Source organism: Agelaius tricolor, unplaced genomic scaffold, assembly GCF_023055355.1.
Source record: "Agelaius tricolor isolate 1412-34295 unplaced genomic scaffold, bAgeTri1.0.p SCAF_14, whole genome shotgun sequence".
Taxonomy (NCBI): domain Eukaryota; kingdom Metazoa; phylum Chordata; class Aves; order Passeriformes; family Icteridae; genus Agelaius; species Agelaius tricolor.
Genome location: NW_027269274.1, coordinates 19,174,288 through 19,194,857, shown reverse-complemented (window position 1 = coordinate 19,194,857; position 20,570 = coordinate 19,174,288). Strand labels below are relative to the sequence as shown.

General features: G+C 44.0%; 1 protein-coding gene across 1 annotated transcript in view; it reads right to left on the bottom strand.

The window, feature by feature from the left end:
- Positions 1-8,833: 8,833 nt before the first annotated feature.
- The window catches only part of SYN2 (synapsin II), a 203,980-nt gene continuing 192,243 nt past the window's right edge, over positions 8,834-20,570 (bottom strand). Inside the window, exons 11-13 of the mRNA XM_071440058.1 lie at positions 17,313-17,373; positions 13,333-13,594; positions 8,834-9,849 (exon numbers count right to left, since the gene is read on the bottom strand). Coding sequence (XP_071296159.1) covers positions 9,714-9,849; positions 13,333-13,594; positions 17,313-17,373 — 459 coding nt within the window. The 3' untranslated portion in view covers positions 8,834-9,713. The remainder of the gene's footprint in view (positions 9,850-13,332; positions 13,595-17,312; positions 17,374-20,570) is intronic.

Sequence of the window (20,570 nt, the reverse complement as noted above, 5' to 3'; positions counted from 1 at the left end):
CCTTCTCTAATTTTGCCCACAGCATCAGATCCTATTGTTTTAATTAAGTCATTTCTATGAGTGACTAAGTAAATAATGCTTTGTTACCACTGGAATGAGGACCAGCAATGATGCTTCATTCACCTTGTGATCAGCTTGATTAATGAAAGAAGAAACTGTCCTAAGAATGTTAAGCTTGACCTGCTGAGAATTGTGATAAAAATTGTTCTAATTTCTAAAATAAAAAATACCCCCAAACATAAAAAACCATAAAAAACAAACATAAAAATAACCCAAACTCAAAAACAAAACCAACCAACCAAACCAAACAAAACAACAACAAAGAACAAAAAAAAGAACCAAAAACCCCCAAAAAACAAAAAAAACCTCTCAGTGCTAGCAAAATGTTAAGCTGGATTTTAAATTGGCTATAGCACGAATGTAAGTGAAAAATTACATTTCCAAGAGAGCTGAGGGAAATGAGAGATCAATGTATTGCTTGTTTCACTTTAGAAGCTCTCCAGTTTAAAAAATCATTGATATTCCTTCTCCCACACCCTCCTGCCATAATTATGTAAAGAATCTGGATTATGGTTCCGACTCGATTTAACTGTTTTATAATAAGTCACAAGCATACCTTGCCTACTTGATGAGATTCCTTTAAGGTTGTGCCAGTCTTTCCATTATTAAATCATGTTTAGTGTTATGTTCTGGTGGCTTAAAAAAAAAAAAATTCATTTCAAGCTTGAACTTGCTTCTCATTCTCAGTTAGCCATTTGTGTGAGGGAGCACAAACCCCATCACTGCTAACAGCTCAACACTCTATTTCTCAGCTGAATGGAAATGTTGGCCTTTTTTTAATGTTCATTAATGAGGTCTTTAGTGTGTTAATTGGGAGAATAAGCTTAAACATAAGGAAGAGCTGTATTTTGTGAATATAAACTGTGTGCTGCCCTCATCATAAATTGGAGCCACTCATAGAAAATCTGACTTTTGGGTTGATCTGGAAGTTTTAAACAGGAAAATTCAGATACAAATACAGGTACAGGTGCTCCAGTTACCCCCTCTCCTACTGTGGGTGTGTTGGTTTACCTGAACCTCAGAATTAGCTGAGAATTGAAGACATTTGTGTGTCTTTTTGTAACATTTTTAGGTTTAGATTTTCCATGCACATCACCCATGTCCCACCCTCATCCCACAGGAACACAGAGACTTTGCACCTCAGCATCACTGACCAGTCTATGGCAATATTTTGAGGTAAAAATAAAAAAAAGCTTTGTGTTTTGTGGAACAAGGTAGAACTTTTCAATAGTGGAATTCACGTTCCAGGAGAGTTAAAAATTAAACATTTCAATCCTTGATGTGCCCCTGCATTGAGCTGGGTGCCCTTGCTGCTGAGTTTTTAGCGTGATGTGCTGAAGGTCTGAGAAAGAAAAAAAGGATTTGAAATATCTGCATCTCAAGAGGATGCAGCAAAACCCCTCTGAGAGAGGAGAGCAAAAATCCTCCTCCTCACTTTGGTGAGGAACAAGGGTGCAGTGACTTTAACCATTCCTTCCCCAGGGGCTGCTGCTGGCTCTGCCCACACCATTCTTGTGTCTTCAGTCTAAAACTGACCTGCCCTGTGCCCCTGGACATTATTGTATTCTAGTCCCTGTTGGTCAGAACTGAATTCACTCTGAATTCAGCTTTTATTCAGTCAGCCTTTATTATCTGCTATTTGTAGAGAGAACCAAGGGCAATTATGCCTCCAGTTTGTTGGGTTTTCTTTTCGTTTTAGGGCTTTTTGTTTGTTTGTTTGTTTATTTGCCTGTTTTGGTTAAGGCTTTTTTTTGGCTGGGGGGAAGCCTTTTTGGGGGGTTGATTATTTTTGTTTTGGTTTGGGGTTTTTTTTTATTTGTTTGGTTTCTTTTTTAAACCCCATTTTAGGCTTTTGCTGTAGTCAGCGAGGGGTAGGCTGAGAAATGCACCCAAAACCCTCCTTGGTGGGGACATTTACTGTAGCTGTGTGCTTGAACATCCATCCCTTCCCAGCTGCATCCTGTGCTCACATTTAATCCTGTTTTAGTGTGGGATTGCCAAGTGGTCTCTTCTCCAAAGACTTCCTAGGCTGGGCTCTGCTATCTCCCAGATCAGGGAGACGGATTCTGATGTGGCTGGAGACTCTAGACAGTTAAATTCACACAAATCCACTGAAGGCAGCTTGCTTTCCAGAAGCTGCCGAGGGCAAAATTTGGCTTTTTGCAGTTTGAGGGTGGGCTGTTTAACCTGGACAAGTTTCAGCTTGTTCAATTGTAATTTAGCAATGTATTTTCCCCCAGCTCGCTGTGTTCCTCCCAAGAGATGCTTGCACCTCCTTGCTGCATGAAAGGATGCCTGTATTTAATGTACATATTAAATAAGTTAAATTCTCACATAATTTTACATTTAAAAGTCCCACTCGAGGTGTGTGTCTGTGTATATAATTTTGTTAGGTGCAGGCACAGAAATAAACCAGGCTTTGCTCTTTCCTTTTGTACCTCCTCAAGACATGTAATCTACAAAGCAGGAGAATTGCATGATCAAATGTGCCAGAGTGGAATGCATAATTATTCCAGAGGAGGGTAAGTCAGTTCAGAACTTGTACTGACATTCTTAAGGGCAGCAGGAGTCTTCTTGCCATGGAATTACATCAGCTCCCGTGGCCCAGAGTCAACACAAACGCTTTCCCTTTCTAGTAAAAAAGGCGTGAAAAATGCTAATGTCTTCAGAAATGTACCCTGGAACAAAGGTGAGGAAAGGAGTATTTATTGGAGTGTGCTGCTCACCTGGAAGTGAACCTGGCTTGCAGGCGAGAAGGGATTGAGACATCGTGCTCCTGAAAGAGCCATTTCAGCTGCTTTCACAGATTCAGTCATGACTTGCAAACAGACAAAAACCATCTAAATAAGAAAAAAGAACGCTTCCTTGATCCTAGTTCAGAGACATTCCCACAGCAGGTGGGGCAGAGGCCTTTATTTAAATGGCAGCTCTCCTGCATACACCCAAATTTGTTACAGGTGATGAGCAAACCCCGCTCCCGCTGCACGCAGACAGCAACTCCCATTTCCAGGGGCTGAGAAATGAGTGTTTGCCTGGGATTGTGTGCTTACAGCAGCAGAGGTGGAATCCAGCCCGTGTGGAAACACCCCCCATTCCCCAGGAGCTGGGAGGTGAAGCCTGCAGCCCTCAGTGCCAGTGAATTTATTGAAATTGTCACCAGGACAAACACCAGGGCAGCTCCCAGTTACCATCACTGCAATTAGCCCTGCTTCAGCTGCTGGGGAGGGAGTGACTAATTTCCATTTCCCCACCAGGAGAGGGGAGGAAAGGAACATTTCCTTTCTCTTAAGCTAGAAATGTGGCCCTGGGAGCTGTTTGGTGGATCTATTGTGTGAGGCAAATGTGCCGTGGGCTGGGAGCTGATGTGTCACCCTGGCAGCAGGGTTTGTTTGCACTCTGAATTCCAGGGGCACTGCTTCAGTGGCACATCCTGTTCCTCACTGCACGAGGCCACTGGAGTTTGGGACTGAAGGGAAAAATTAATTGGTTGTGGGGAAAACCTGCCTAAAGATCCCCTGTGCTCCTGGTTCTGGAGTGCAAAGTAAGGAAAAAGAGGAAAAAAGCAGGAGCTGGGCTTGAAGCAGCTCAAAGTCTGAAGAATACAGCGATGATAGAGTCAGGATAGAAAACTCCTGTTTGAAGGAATTTTCAAATCCTCCAATTTTCAAATCCTGCAATGTGGAGGATTTGCACAATCCCCTCTTGCAGAGATCTGCAGAGCAGCCCCAGCTGCATCTCCCTGGCAGAGAAGCTGCTCCCGGCTCCTGCTCTCACAGTGAGGATGCTTTACCCCCTCTGCTCCCTCTCTGGGTCAAAACCACTCCTCATTTCAGGGCAGGAGGCATTTGAGGAGAGAGGCTGTGAGATTTTATTCTAGCAGGTGTGAATTGAAGAAATGTATCCTCACACACTGAGATTACCTGAAGAAGTTTTGCCCAATATCTGCAGTGCCCACAAAAGGAGCCTTCAGTGGCAGAATTTGATGTGAAACTTGATGTGAAAAGAAGCATCAGCATCTTGCTTTTCCTTAAAACAGCACTGCTAATCCACACAAATCCCCTGGGGGATCACCTTGGCTGCTCTGAGGGACAGGAAAATGAAATCCCCTCTTTAGAGGGGCACACTAGAGAAGCCCAGCTCTGGTTAATTTTATGTTCAGTCCTATCCAGAGTTTCTTCAGCGCTGCAGACATTCTGTGAGTGATGGAGCAGATCCAGCTGGGTAATTTTAAGTCCTTTCACTCTTGCATCAGCTCTGAAAAGTGCCTGTCACTCAAACACTGCTAACAGACTTGTGAGAGGGAGCTCCCAAAAGAAAAAATAGCTAAATACCAGCCCACACGCTCTCCTTGTTTCTCTTCTTTCTCATCTGGAGAGACAACAGCTCTTTTGTATTGCCAGTGCAGGTGCTTTATAAATCTGCATGATTTTTTATCAAAAATTCACTCCTAGCAAAAAAAAAAGCAAGAGAAGAACACGAGCAGCTCCAATTTTTTACTTGCTGTAACTATCTTCATGGTGCTGGGGAGTACAAGCAGAGCAAGGCAATAATAACCATTGAAATCTTGTCTTTAGGTAAAAAAAAGTGGTTATTCCTCAGAGGTTATAAAGTCTTGAAGGAGAATTTGTCCTGAAGAAACTCAGGTGTTGGATAATGTGATGTGGATCAGCCTTTAAACCCCACATCCACCCTTGGCAGTGCTGGGCAGTGCCACTGCTGAAAGAAGTTAAAACTGCAGACACAGTAAAAAACACAAATTCTGTTCATTTGATTTTGTTTTGTTTAAATTGGTTCTCTTTCTAATTTTTTTGTGTTGTAATTTTTGATTAAAAAACTTCCAAACATGTCTCTCCTGGGCTATCTTACTGTGAAACAGGGGGTGTTGTTTCTGTTGTTCTTCTTGGCTTATTTTAAATCTAGAAAAATTACTTGATTCTTAAAATATGATTTGAATTCGTTCTCTTTATTAAAAAAAAAGTTTAATTTTATTATCTTTCTTAATCTTGAGTTAATTTTTGAGCTGCAATAATTTAGCTACAGAGGAGTAAATCCCTGTTTCATGAAATTTGATGTAAAGTGTCATCTCAAGGTGGAATGCTCTTCCTCAAAAAAGAGGAGGAATCACAGAAACTGATGGGATTTTGCAAATTTGGCTGCTAATTTGCATAACTGAATATGCATTTGGAAAACTAATCACTAATTTTAGGTACCTATTTTGAATCTCTTGATAGGAGATTTTTAAAAACACCTTAAACATTTCTGCTTGTTTAGAGGTGATGTCTAAGAAAAAGCATTTCCTTGTTGGAGACAGGCACTGCCATCCAGAACTTCAATCCATTTGTGGGCACACCTGGGGCAGTTTAGATGATTTCTCTTGAACTGCTCTGAGTCCAAAATCAGTTCTAGCTACTTTTGGTATGGAAAACTAAACTCTGCTGAGGATCAGAATGTGCAGGTTGTTCTTTGTTTGCAGTGCTGCCTTTTGAACAGCTTTGCTGGGCCAGCGGAGCAGAAATGCAGAGCACTGTTAAATGGCTTCTGAGCCCACGCTGGAATGGTGAGCAGGGCCAGGACCCAGGAGAGGTTTGGGCTGGATATCAGGAAAGGTTCTGGCCCAGAGGGTGCTGGGCAGTGCCCAGGGAATGGGCACAGCCCCCAGAGCTGCAGGACAGCCCTGCCAGGGGTGCCCAGGGTGGGATTGCTGGGGGCTGTGCTGGAATGAGGCTGGGATTGGGGCTGTGATAAATAAGATTGGGAGGATGTTGATGGTCAAATAGGCTCTTTGATAAATGGTTTTACTCCATCTGCTAGGGGTTGTAGGAGCCCCAATGGGCCAACAATGTTTGTATATAGCTTAGGATTTTGGGCTCTGCTAGCCTGAGGAAGGCTACTGCAATTAAGATTGGGAGGGCAATGTTGAGGTTGATAAAGAGAGGGTAGTCAGTCATGGGAGAGGATTTGAGTTAGGCTAGAGAGAGGATTTGACCCTCTGAGTTAAAGGACTGAAGCCTTTTGCATTTTCTGAGCTCTGCCACGCTGGCTGGTCCTTTTCTTGGACGTGGTGTGGTGTGACAGCCTTTTGTAACTGAGTTGTTTTCATTAATGACCAGGGCCAGGACCCAGGAGAGGTTTGGGCTGGATATTAGGAAAGGTTCTGGCCCAGAGGGTGCTGGGCAGTGCCCAGGGAATGGGCACAGCCCCCAGAGCTGCAGGAGCTCCCAGGGGTGCCCAGGGTGGGATTGCTGGGGCTGTGCAGGGCCAGGAGCTGGGTCAGTGATCCTGTGGGGCCCTTCCAGCTCAGGATGTGCACAAGGGATGAGGCAGAGGAGGAAGCTCAGTCCCAAGCATTGCCAAGCTGTGTCCTTTGGGATGCCCCCTCCATCCAGCCCAGGCCTAGCTCAGCTCCCACCTCTGATGTTTCTGACACGTCCAGCCCTGCTGGAAGCTGCTGCTGGTGGACAGGAGGAAATTTATTTGTGGTGTTCAGCCAAAGGGTGGCAAGAGCCCTGTGAGTGCCCAGAGAGCTGCAAAGCCTGCCCCAAATTCATAAACAGGAGCTTCCCTGTACGTGATCCCTTCCCTGAGCCAGCCCTGGCTCCCACAAGGGGCTTTGTTTTTGTCAGGTAGGAAGTATGCAAAGTACACCCAGTGTTTACAAAGTACCTCAGTGCTATTTTGACTAATTTTTACTGGAGAGTTAGTGGTTGTTTCAAAGCTGGATTAGTCACTTTGACCGTAATTACAATCTCTTGAAATCTGCTTCAGCATTTTGAATTGGCTTCAGGCCTAATGGTCAGAGAATGGCTCCATCTCCATCTCAAGACTAAACTTGATTAGTAGCTCCTGTAGCTTTATTTATCTTGTAGCTTTTTCCTGATTTTTAAGTGAAAGATGAGTGAAGATGGAGTGCTGTGCATAGAAACCTGTGGCACTTTGAGCTGCCTGGGCATGGAAAAATGCAAGTGAAGAACAGAGATGAAGAACAGAGCAGTGCTCCCAGGCTGGGGCTCACAGGATGAGCCCCCACAGACACCCAAATTCCCACTGGAATTCCCTCCACAGCATCCCATGGGATAACTGGGTGCCCATCAAGTGGAACACAACCCCTTGGAGAAGCCAGACCAAACAGACAATCCAAGCTCCAACAGCCCTCCACAAAAACTCCTTTTTTTGCCTGGTTCTGTTCTGGAGGTGTCTCCAGATGGAAATGCCTTAGCCAAGAGGCAGAGCCCGGGGAGGGGAGCGTGCAGCAGCTTGTGTGTGACACTCCTTGGCACGCTGGCACTGGGGCAGGCAGCGAGTTCTCTGTGTGGGAGGAAACACCAGCAGCCACCTTGGATTGCATCATCCCCCTCTCCCTGGCTTTTTTTTTTTTTCCTTTTTTTTTTTTTTTTCCCCTCCCCTTTCTTTCTTTTTTGTCTTGCAGATGGTAAAACAAAGGCTGTAGTGAAACCCGTTTTCTCCCAGGAAGAGGTGGGAGGGAATTTTTATATGAGCAAGAAACTTTGCCTCGAGTGGAAATCTGGGGCCTGGGCTAATGAAGTACCTGTAATTCAGATTGTGCTAAATACTGCTGAAACCAGGCATGTACTAATCATGGACCGTGCCAAACTATGCATAATTACTATGCTTTCTCTGTAGCAGTAATTAATTTGCGTTAGCAACTTTGATTAATCTCTCTAATCTAGAAGTAAAGCGCTTCTCAGACATGAAAGGCTCTCCAAGTGCTCAAGGTTGTTGTTGCAGCCTCGTGGAGGGTGCTTCAATCCAGTGGGGGGCAGGAAGGGGACAAAGCTTAAAAAAAAAATAAAAATCAAAGTCTACCTGATATTTATGAACTAAGAACTAATGAAAAGAGTTCTGTTTGGCCACAGAATTCATCAGCCAAGCTACACTGTCCACAGTGCCTTCCTCCTGCAAGGAAAGAGAATTGTCAGGCAGAGACTTCTCCAAGGGCTGCTGCAGAGATGAGGGGCTGAGGTTGCACCTCACCGAGGGCTGTGAGTCAACGTTTCCATGGCTGCAGTGCAAACTCACCAGAAATTCCCCTTGGCCTGGCTCAGCCCTGGTCCCGGCTGTTGTGGTCAGTCCCACAAGGGCTGCTTGTGCTTCCTGGGCCACCTGGGGCTGCCCATTTTCCAGGAGGGTGAGTGCTGAGCTCACTGCTGACTGCAGAGCCTCCAGGTGCCCCTGTGGGAGCTCAGCCCCGGCTCCTCTGCATTTCAGCTCTCCACTCTCACTGCCAGCCCTGCGCCCAGAGCAGCCCTGACCTCTGACAGGGTCTGTGCCTTTGAAAGGTGCTTGTGATTTACCCAGGCCCCACCAGCTCCCCCATCCCTGGGAGCTGACATTTCACAGGCAAACAGAGGTGTCCCTACAAACCCACCACAAATCCAAGTTTGTAAGTTTTGTAAGTGACCACGATGTTCTCTTTCTCTCCCTCATTAATCTCCTCTCCCTGTTAATATTATTTAGTTATTTTTTCTTGTTTCTTCTGTTAGCACTGTTTTTCCTTGCATGTAATTCATGACAAAAGATTGAGAATGACATGAAAATCAGTTGGAAATGGGTAATCTAGGGATTACTAAAAAGTTTCTTCATTTTGACTCAGATAACTTTTGTTAAAATCTGCTGCTACTGCCTCAAAGTCTGGGATCAATTCTGTTTGCAGAAGTCAGAAAAAATTTTTTAAACCACACAACTCAGTAGAAAATGTGAATGTGATTCCTACAATTTATAAGGAATTTTTTATAATGCTGATTCAACAAAGGAATTCATTGTGATAGTTTATTTTCTTACAGCTGTAGTTTGTGTCCAAATATTTTATAATCATAAAGCTACCCTCTTGATATCAGTCAAAATAGACAATATATATTGATGTCTAAACAAGCTTTGTAGAAGACATTTTTTTTTTAAATCAGGCATGGGACTTTACATTTATTAGAAGGTGTTCACAAAAATAAGGGTAACATCATGCATATTATTTGCAACTAAACCCAGTTATGGTTACAGTCTGGAAATAAATTCTTTAAATAGACATATGGAGATACAGTAGTACATATACACTCTATTTATGACATATAGTGTACTGATAACTCCCAGCAATACATCAGAAGTCCACAACCAGCTGATGGAGGGATTGGATAAGGAGGAAGAAACTGCTTCAATTTCTCACATTATTCATGTGGCTGGACAAGAATGTCAGTGTGAATGGCCTCCTGAGTCTGGGAGGCAAGAACAAGTCAAGACTATACTTCTGCAGTACAAAACATTTACACACGAAATACACATGCATTGCAATGCATTGGGGATGGGCAAAGCCAGGAGAAACCCCTTCCCCAATGCTTTATTAACACAATTCTACAAAGGAGTCTCAAATAGGATTATATACTTCAGTCACAGTAAGGCCACAAAATTACAATGGATAAGGACCTTGGAACCAGACATTCTGTGGGAGCAATGGAACCCTTCCTTCTTTCCAGAGCTTTCCACGTGTTCCTGCGTGGCATCTCCCCCACCAAAGTCCTCCTGCTATCGATTTGTGTTTCTGTAGGTTGGACATATTGCTTGGTACAACAGTGAGCACAGTAGAGAAGGGTGCTGGCACAGGGAGAACAAAACCTATGGGACATTCAGACTCTACACAAAGCTGGCTAATCAGAGAACAGACTGGCAAAGGATTTCCTCAGGTTCCGGATGGTCTCAGCTTTGGCCTCGTCCTCGTTCACGGACGACCTGAAGAAGGAGGACTCTGTGAAGCTGAAGGCGTTGGTCAAGGACTGAGACTTGCTGCAAGACACAAACACAACAATTCTGCATGGTCACGCTGTGCCCCAGCCTCCACCCCCCAGCACGTGGATCAGAGGAGGGGAAATGCAGAGGAAATCACAGAAATTCCACTGGAATTCCCTCCACAGCATCCCATGGGATAACTGGGTGCACACCAAGTGCAACCACAACCCCTTGGAGAAGTGAGACCAAACAGATAATCAAGCTCCAGCAGACTTGTCCCTTGGATTTGTCCCTGAAGCTGGACAAAAATTGGCTTTTACCCATTTTTGTTATGTCCCACACAATTCTGCACCCCTAGTAAGGCTTGAGGATAACACTTCCTTCAAGGAACACAATGGTGTTTTCTTTTCTTTCTACAGATCTGAATTGGATGGTGCAAATTAGAGCATTGAGGAAAATGTGGGCCTGGCTACTAAATCCAAATCACAACCCAACAGGATTGATAAATAATTGTGTTTTGGTGAGGCTGCAAATGGTTGTGCAGAGAGAAAAATCAGGTATTTCAGTTTGAATCCTAAACTGTAATGTGCTCTCCCTCTGTCTAGATGTATTGAACATTAGAGCCTTAATAGAGGCTTAAAGGCATTTTATATCTTTGAAAAAACACCCCAAATCAAATATATTTTTTCCTTTCTATAGGCAGTGCCTGCCAGTGCTACTCCATTCCTAGTGCTGTCGTGTAACTCTGGTGTAAGTTCCCATAAGCAAGAAAACCATTACAAGGAAAACAAGGAGGAAAATAGCTATAGTCTAAGACTTTAACTCATGACTTGTCAGATAAAATAACATCTAAAAAATAGGCTTGAATTGAAATAGAAGACATTAATGAGTTATTTTTACAAAGACATCCCTACATGGGTAAAACGAGTTACCTGATTTCATTTTTATCTCAGCACAATAGATTTCAGTTTTGGCTCTGGTAAAACTGAAGCACTTTCCTTATTCAGATTGTCTCAGACTCCTCATGGTTTGCAGCTCCTCTCCTTCTAAACTAATAATGTACAGCAAACAGTGCTGCAGGCGTTTTAGGTTTTTCATAAATTATAGTTGTGCTAATGAGAATAGACTGATAAATGTTTGTTTGTACTCACTGAAAGAGGGAGGGTGGGAAGCAGCACTTGACTTGATTAGTAACACAATAAGTAGCCTAATTAAATATTTATTCACAGATTAATAACATGTACATACAGGTTAGGCAACAGCATGTGGGTGAATACAAAGCATACACATGCAAATAGAGTTAATCCTACAGGCAGGAGATCTGAGCCTTGGTGTGGACCTAAAACTGCTTCTGAAAGTTAGAAAACGGCTCTTATTATGGTTTGCATCTTAAAAACGTTCATTTCTCCTTTGTTATTTTATTTTAAAGAGACACTCTTCCATTTGGAGAAGAGAAAAATTAATCTAGATGTGAACACAAAGCTAAAAGGAGAAAGCTGGGAAGCAACATGTGGCAGAGTCCTCCTGTAACTGTTCTTAGCTGCTTTTCTTCAATGTCAGAAGTTAAGTTTTGAACTATAAACTGATTTCCATCTTGCTTAAAAAAAAATCCACCTCTCTATTCTCCATCATCTGAAATGATGGAGGAATCAATTTGAGGTTTATGATCAGAAAACAGAATAAAGAAATACATTGTGCCAGGGAGGCAAGGGAAATTCTGTCCTCTTTGCACAATATTGTCATCCAGCATGTCTCTGGCACTGAGCTGGGCTCAGGGAGGACCCGGGGTTGTTTCCCACTGGAGTTAGCACAGGAGTGGGTGGAACAAGGGGATCTGTGTTCCTGGGAGGAAACAAAGCCTCTGTGCAGCTCTGTGTGCATCCCAGACTGAGGAGATGGGTCTGACACTCTCCTGGCAATGGCTGTGTCAGAGCTCTGCTGGTGCCTCCCTGGCGTTTCTCTTGGCTGGCTTTGAGCTCTGAGGGGGGATTTTTCCATATTCCTTACTGGGTGTAAATCAGTAAGGAACCTTCCAGAAGTGGGACAACCACTTTTTAAAAAAATTTTTTTATTATTATTTTGAGTTTTGTGCAGCCTTCTCTGGGCAGGGTTTGAGCACTCAGGCAGTGCCTCTGCACAACCACAGGCAGCAGAGAGAGCCAATTTGGCAGCCACTGTCCAACATGACCCAGCCTGGACTGTGCCTTTAGAAACAGAATCTGTTGTCTCAGTGACTGCAAGGTTAAAAGTTGAAGCAGATAAGACTTCCTCTTATGGGCAGGCTCACATCACGCCCAGCCCGTGACTCGGTGGCACCAAAAGGAGGAAACAAAGACCAAAAGATGATGGATTTTCACACCTGGCTGGGGCAGAAATTGCACAATGGGCAGATTAAATTTTACATGGTGCTCAGGATAGAACTAATGCTAGCAGCTTACTTTACTCCCATTAACAGAGATTAAGCTTTTTGAGCTACTTAATCTCATTTTAAACTTGGGACTAGAACTAATGCTAACAGCTTACTTTACTCCATTATCAGAATTAAGCTTTTTGAGCTATTTAGCCTCATTTTAAACTTGAGACTAGAATTAATACTAGCTTACTTGACTCCATTACCAGGGATTAAGCATTTTGAGCTATTTCATCTTGTTTTAAACTTGGGACTAGAACTAGCCCTGGCAGCTTGCTTTACTCCATTAGCAGGCTCTAAGCTTTTTAAACTATTTAACCTGCTTTTAAACTTGGGACTAGAACTAACACTAGAGGCTTACTTGACTCCATTACCAGGGACTAAAACCTCATTTTAAATTTGGGAGTAGAACTAATGCTAGCTTGCTTGACTCCATTACCAGGGATTAAGCATTTTGATGTATTTCACCTTGTTTTAAATTTGGGACTAGAACTAATGCTAGCTTGCTTGACTCCATTACCAGGGATTAAGCATTTTGATGTATTTCACCTTGTTTTAAACTTGGGACTAGAACTAATGCTAGCTTTCTTTACTCCATTACCAGGGACTAAAAAACTCATTTTAGATTTGGGACTAGAACTACGCTAGCAGTTTACTTGACTCCATTACCAGGGATTAAGCTTTTTGAGCTATTTCATCTTGTTTTAAATTTGGGACTAGAACTAATGCTAGCTTGCTTGACTCCATCACCAGGGATTAAGCATTTTGAGCTATTTAGCCTCATTTTAAACTTGGGACTAGAACTAATGCTAGCTTACTTGACTCCATTACCAGGAATTAAGCATTTTGAGCTATTTCACCTTGTTTTAAACTTGGGACTAGACTAATGCTAGCTTGCTTGACTCCATTACCAGGGACTAAAAACTCATTTTAAACTTGGGACTAGAACTACACTAGCAGTTTACTTGACTCCATTACCAGGGATTAAGCATTTTGAGCTGTTTAACCTCCTTTTAAACTTGGGAACAGCACATTCATTTTCCCCCTGGCTGTCAGAGCATCCCCCCAACCCCAGTCAGACAGAATCTATGCCATGAGGAGAGAAGAAGCCCGGATAAAGCGACTCTTACTTAAGCTGCGGGTGCGACTGAGGCTTCTGCTGTGGCGCAGGCTGTGGCTCTGGCTGGGGCTGTGGCTGTGGCTCTGCTTCCTTTGATAACCTGGAGCTGGGAGGACCTTGGGCCTGGGGCCGAGGCTGCTGGGTGGTGGGTCCGGGCGGGCGCTGGGGCTGCGAGGCTGCGGGCTTCGCTGCCTGCCCCGCGGGGAACACGCGCTGGGGCTGCAATGGCTCCTGGCTTTGGGATTGCATTCCTTGGGGTTGCACTGGGCCCCCTAGGTTCAGTACAAGAAAAACTTCATAATGTTATAGTTGCAAAGAGGCCTTATTTAGAACTTCATACCCAACACTTTAAATTATCATCCTCTCCAACGTGATTAATTCTACTGTCAAGGTCAAAGCCTGCTCGCGTGTGCTCGCGGGGAGGCAAGAGCACTGCTCACACTCATGAGGAACTTGCTTGGAGCCCCCCATGAATCAGCCTTAAAACTGCTAAATAGCACCCCATTTATCCCAGGTACTGACTTCAAACCAAATCAATGGAGTTACACCCAGAACAGTTTTGGCCCAAGTCAAGGAGAGGCTGTGAGGTAACTGAACAGAGCAGCAATATCTAATTCAGCAAGACAGTCACTATTTTCTGTGTAGTTATTGCAGATATTTTCTTCCTCCAGAGTCTTAAAATCATTTCTGTAATATTCCTCTTAGATTCACTCTTACAGCAGTAAAACAATCTCATTTTCTGGCTGGTTGAAAGTATTTTCATAACTCACTTAACCTCTTTTGACATGTCTCTTTTGAGATATGTCAAAAACATTACAAGAAACACAAGAAAGTCACTACAAATGCTTCACCAGGAAGGCACTTCCCTGGCAAACTACTGCATGAAGTGGGAAACCACCACATGCAGGAGAGACTCAGGCTGTGCGACCCACGGCTGAAAGATGCTACAGTATCACCAGTGGGGTTTTTTCTGCTTCTGGCTGAAATAATGCTGTGTCAGCCATCAGGGCTTGCTGCTTTTATCTCAGCTCCCAGGTCTGACTGGGGTTTTCTAGATGAATGGCTGTTGTAGCTGAATTTTAAGCCTTGCATTTGAAAATGCACTCAGGACATCTGACTTGAGGGGAGAAAGGATGGGATGACATTCTGAGTGTTTGTACAGTGCTTCACTCAGGATAAGAGCTGTTGTAAATACCACAGAACACAACTGAGCTAGACCTTCTGGATATCTGGGAATTTTTAGTCTTGCATAGATATTTAGTGCAAGTAAAACACTTAATCTGCTCAAGTCTCTCAAAGCAAACCATCATACCTAGATGTACTCTTGCAATACATTATTTTTTTGTTGTTGTTTTCAAATTGCTTTTACAGTTAACTTTCCCCTTACTACATGAATTCCAGTGTGTGTGTGTGAGGACAGCACGTGCTGATGCCTCAGTGAGTTTTAACACAGTGTGTTGTGGTGTAGAAAGATAAATAGCACGTACTGAATGTTAAGGAATGTGCCTTCATTGTTTATTAATTTGAACCACTTTTGTAGGAAATATTTGAAGGTGATAACATGGTCTTGCAACATCTTAATAAGGAGCCTTTTCTTATTAGTCTCCTTTCACTCAATATTGAAAACCAGAAAGGTTTCTTTCCCCCACTTGTACGTACAGGCTTGAATGCCAGAAACTTTACACTGAAGACAGATATAACTTTCTTTTATTGCACATTAAGCTGTACAAGAGATTTCACATAAAAGATATACTGCTGTCACATTTCCAGTGTTTGCTCACTTTCTTGCAGCTGGGTTGTACAAAAGGCAACAATCATGAAAGAAACTTTTACCAAAAATAACTCAACAGAACTGAACATTAAGCCTACACTGTAAAACATCTGTTCCCTGTTACCCACAATATTGCACCTAAGCATGCTGACATGCAGAGAGACATCTTGGCTTGTTTCTTGGCTGTGGGATGTAGGAATTGTGTGTGCCCCTGCGAATCCTTCCCAGGGAACAGGCTGGAATCCTGTCTGAGACACCCAGGTCTTCCACACACACACACACACACACACACACACACACAAAACACACAAATGTCCTGTGAAAAGCACTTGTGAATACTGGCACTACTCCATGCAAAAAATACCAACTGCTTGCAAGGAAAATCGGCCATCAGATTCAGTTCTCCACCCCAGGGCAGTATGGTTGGTTCTCTTTTAGGGTGTCTGGAGGAAAGGATTTGTGAACCTGATTTCTGGGTGGGATTTCCTTGACATAGAACAAAATAGCCAATGCCATCGTTGGAACGACCACTGACCCAGACAAATGCTGATCACTAAAGCAAAATATTCATGTAATTTACTGATAGGTAGTAAACAGTAGCACTTACCACAAACATTTAAATAGCTAATAATGCATACCTTAATTCTCATCTCACCAGCCAGCTCGTACAAATAAAAGAAACACTAAGAATGATGAGACTCACTGATAACTTTTTCCAGTGTTTGTAGGGAAAACAGACGTAGAACATCAGGCTGTTTTCCCTTTAAACATAATTGTTTGCACTAAACTAATGGCCACTACTCATCTTTGTACATATTCAAGATGAAAATTATAGTTTTGTGGCTCGCTTGCAACTCAGCTTTCTGGTATGCCAGCAGCGTGCAGCTTGTGATTCTAGGCTAGATTTCTCCCAGCAGATTAACTGCCTGCCTGTGGAGCTCTGCTCATGTAAAAATCACAAAGAATTTACCTACAGAAAATCTAACAGTTGTCAGGCACCTCAAGTCCTTTTGCATGTTCGATGCCAACCCTATTTATGTGGATAACCTTGGGACTGGATTTTCTTTACAGCTCTCTGGAAACTTGCAGGTGTAAAATAGGAGACCTGAGTTGGTAAAGAAAACCACTGATACTTTTTGCCTTGCATTTTCTAACCCAGGATCCTCAGCTGGTTCAAGGTACCTTGGTCTGCCATCCCCTCACTTCTCAGTATTTGCAATGAAATGAGCTCTTACAGGAAGTTTAACAGTCCTTGAGGTACTTCTCACCAAATAACCTGGGATTTAAATCTTAGGTAAGTATAAGATTTTTTGAAAGTATTTGCATTAGTTTTCATTAAAAATCTCCATAGATTACTAATTCAGAATGACAACAAAAGGTACTACTTAATTGAAACAGGATACATTAAATACTCACACTTTCACTGAGATATTGCACATAGGTGGCCCATTTACATAGCTTTGTAGCTAATAATTTAATGCAGAATTACTAAAAATATGAATACCAGTATGTAAAATAGAAGATATTTTAAATATTCCTTGGGAAGAACTGTATTTTATGGAGTCACCAAAATAGCAGACTTCCACTCGCATAGAAGTAAAACTCAAAGGTTAATAAACTTTATAAAATTATAAATAAAAAGCCTCACTAGCAAATCCTAATCTAGACTTTAAAAATATATCTGGATCACCTACCTATTGGTCATGCACACGCACAGAAAAATAAAGGCTATGAGTACAGTGTGCACACACTCACAGAGTAAGCAAAGGGACAGGGGGCTTGCACCTCGGGGGGATTGTACTGAACAATATCAAATATCCAGAAATACTGTCTAACCATCCAGGCTGTACATGGCACTGGGCTCTAGAGAGGCACATTCTTTGTACACTGTTGACAGCAGCCCTGCAATCACGAGTTTACAGAGGAAGGTTGGAAAGCATTACACGCACAGACAGGAACAAGGAAACAACCAGACGGGAGAGTTGACACTGCATAGAAAAAACACAGTCCAGGTCAGCACTGAAACAATGGCAAACTGAACAAAACTGGGATGCTTGCATTCAGATTGTTTGTTTCTCTGATTTCAATTGGGTTTTGTTTTGTTTTTCACTTTTCAGTTTTGCTTTAACCCTTGCTTTTGGTCTCAGTTATCTAAGTAGCCTGGACTTGTTTTGGTCCTACTGCAACGCCATTACAGTCGAGAATGTACTGTAAACAACCTTGAGGTGGTGGTCGCTGAGGTGGGACTTTGTTTGGCTCTGGCTCCTTTAGTGATCCACTCTGGAAAATACATTTGAAAACAGAAGAGAAAAAAAAGAAAATTAGAGTAGCTCGGTTCCAATTTTCCACTAATTTGTCTTTATTTTCATTAGAAAACTCTTTATTGGTGGGGCTGAACATATACTTTAAATTTCTTCCAGACACCATTTTTTAATTTAGTTGCTGCCTGACATGATATATGAATCCTGGGCTGGTCCAAGGCTGAGCTCTTATAAAAATTGTTTTCCCTTTGCAGCATGTGATCAGGATGCAGGGAGTGCCTTCCCAGCCTTACCTCCATCTGGGGAAGGACTTTATCTTCAGTTCCCAGCACCAGCAACCATTTTTTTTTGTATTTCAATGCATCTGCTCTCTCTCTCTTTTTTTTTTTTTTAGGACAGACTGAATAGGAAATGGATTTCAACAGATACCTTTGTGTAATTTAAGAAATAATTGATTTTTAATTATGTTCACTTGTATCCAGAAGCATTTGCCCAGCAGGAGTTTTGCCATTGATAGTTTCACTTTGATTTGCTGGCTGTAAGTGGGGAGGGAGGTGGGCTGCTCCAGCTTCACTGTTTTGCTAAGCAAAATGAAAGAAGAAAGCAAAAACCACAGACAAATAATAAAAATAATTGAAATGACTTCATGCTTCTCCATCTGACATGTTATTAGAAACACATGTGATACTTCACTTTTCAAAACAGGAGGTTGATTTGGCAGCATCCTTTTCACATGGATACTTGTGAAAGGAAAAGATGGGCCTGAACCAAAACCTTGGAGCAGAACATCCTCTGGGAACAGGAGTATTTGAATCCAAACTTTGTCTTAGGCCCATCTCTAATATTTTGAAATGTGAAAGATGTTAAATCACTGTAGATAATAGCCTAGGATTTTTTTTTTTAAGGATCCAGAAATCAAATTGCCATCTGTCAAGAGGAAAAAAATGCAGAATTTATTAAAGAGCAAATGCAAAATCAATTAAACGTGTTTCTTGCAGAGCTTACTGGGTTTTTTCTGATAGATTTTTATTTGATCATGCTCCTAGTACTTTATTTACAGAATAAATCTTGCTCCTAGTGCTCTGAATTCCTGCCCAGCAATGCAGCTGTGGAGTTCTAAATGGCACAAGAGCCCTCCAGTGCATGCAGCTGCTGCAAGTTGCTGGGTCTGCTTTAGCTGCATAAATAAAAGGACACAGGGCAGCTCCAAAACTCTCATTATTCAGCATTACCAACCTGCAGGAGCCCAAACGAGGAGTAAAAACTGATCCTCACAAACTGTGCTCCTTGATTTACCTGAGCCAGTTCCACAGTGCCTGATGAGCATCACTAAAGAGGTGAGGATATGTAGAAAATAAGAAAATTTTGTAAGGAAAGATAAAGCGACCAGGAAATGTCAGAATGCTATAGTGTGGGTTGGAGTCCTCTCTTAGCATCACTAAAGGGTGAGGATATGTAGAAAACAAGAAACTTTTGTAAGGAAAGATAAAGCCACCAGGAAATGTCAGCTTTAGTGTGGGTTGGAGTCCTCTCCTTTTGTTTCCCTCCTTGCTGGGATGTTCAGAGGCTGCTGCAGGAGCTGCTGGGCTGCCCTGGGCAGTGTTGGGGGTACCAGTCCCTGCAGGATCTGCCTGGGCACCAGGAGCTGCCTGGGGAGCAGGGCCCCAGCCCAGAGGGGAGCTGAAAGCAGCCCTGGAGGAGCAGCCCCTGCCTGTCCCAGGGCTGGGATGCAGCTCCTGCCTGTCCCAGCCCTGGAGGAGCAGCTCCTGCCTGTCCCAGGGCTGGGATGAGCAGCCCCTGCCTGTCCCAGGGCTGGGATGCAGCCCCTGCCTGTCCCAGGGCTGGGATGCAGCTCCTGCCTGTCCCAGGGCTGGGATGCAGCTCCTGCCTGTCCCAGGGCTGGAATGAGCAGCTCCTGCCTGTCCCAGGGCTGGAATGAGCAGCTCCTGCCTGTCCCAGGGCTGGGATGAGCAGCTCCTGGCCTGTCCCAGCCCTGGAGGAGCAGCTCCTGCCTGTCCCAGGGCTGGGATGAGCAGCTCCTGCCTGTCCCAGGGCTGGAATGAGCAGCTCCTGCCTGTCCCAGGGCTGGAATGAGCAGCTCCTGCCTGTCCCAGGGCTGGGATGCAGCTCCTGCCTGTCCCAGGGCTGGGATGCAGCTCCTGCCTGTCCCAGGGCTGGGATGAGCAGCTCCTGCCTGTCCCAGGGCTGGAATGAGCAGCTCCTGCCTGTCCCAGGGCTGGGATGCAGCTCCTGCCTGTCCCAGGGCTGGGATGCAGCTCCTGCCTGTCCCAGGGCTGGGATGAGCAGCTCCTGCCTGTCCCAGGGCTGGGATGCAGCTCCTGCCTGTCCCAGGGCTGGGATGCAGCTCCTGGCCCCCCTCACTGCTGCTGGGCACTGGGATGAGCACAGAGCTCTGGAAGGGGAACCACCAGGAGTGAGCTGCAGGAACCCCAAGGGTTTCTTCCTTCCTGGAGTCCCAAGCAGCCCAGGTGACTTTGTTAGAAAGCACACTCCAGGTTTAATAATTGTGATTGTCATGATTAGCACCTGATGGGCTCCCTACCCTTCCCAAGGGCCACAGTCTGGAGCTCTCTGCAGTGGCACAGGGTGCCCAGGGAGGATATGGGCGTTATCCTTTTTCCACTAAAACAAAAGGCTGTGCAGGTCAGACTGGTGTTTGATGTAGAAACACAGGCTGGCAGTTGGAAACACGTGCACTGTAAGGTTGGAACAGCCCTGCAGGGCCCCTGGCTGCCCCATGCCCCGAGGCTGGAGCAAATCTGCCATTTGTTCTGCCTCTGAAATGTCTCAGGCTCTAGCACACAACCGCACTGCCTTGACACGGCACCGGCAGCCCTTGCGCAATCTGCATATCTCTCATCTCCCAAAGAAATGATTTTATCCCAGAGCAAGCTTTCAAGAAACATTGTAGGAGCTCCCTAATCCTTTCCTCAGCTCTCCCTCTGCAGTGCATTCTCTGCTGAAGGTGTATTTCCCCCTCCCCAGTCACTGACTGCAGCTGTCCTGATTTTACCACCCACACATCCTTTTTTTTTTTATTATTATTTTTTTTTCACCAGATATCACCTGGTGCTTCCAGGAACCTCACCCACACTCCAGGCCAATCACATGGGTATATTACTTTGGCTAATTAGCCAACCCACCCAGGCTGACCCAAAAAGTCTAATTAGCATTACATTCCTAATTGAGAAATCT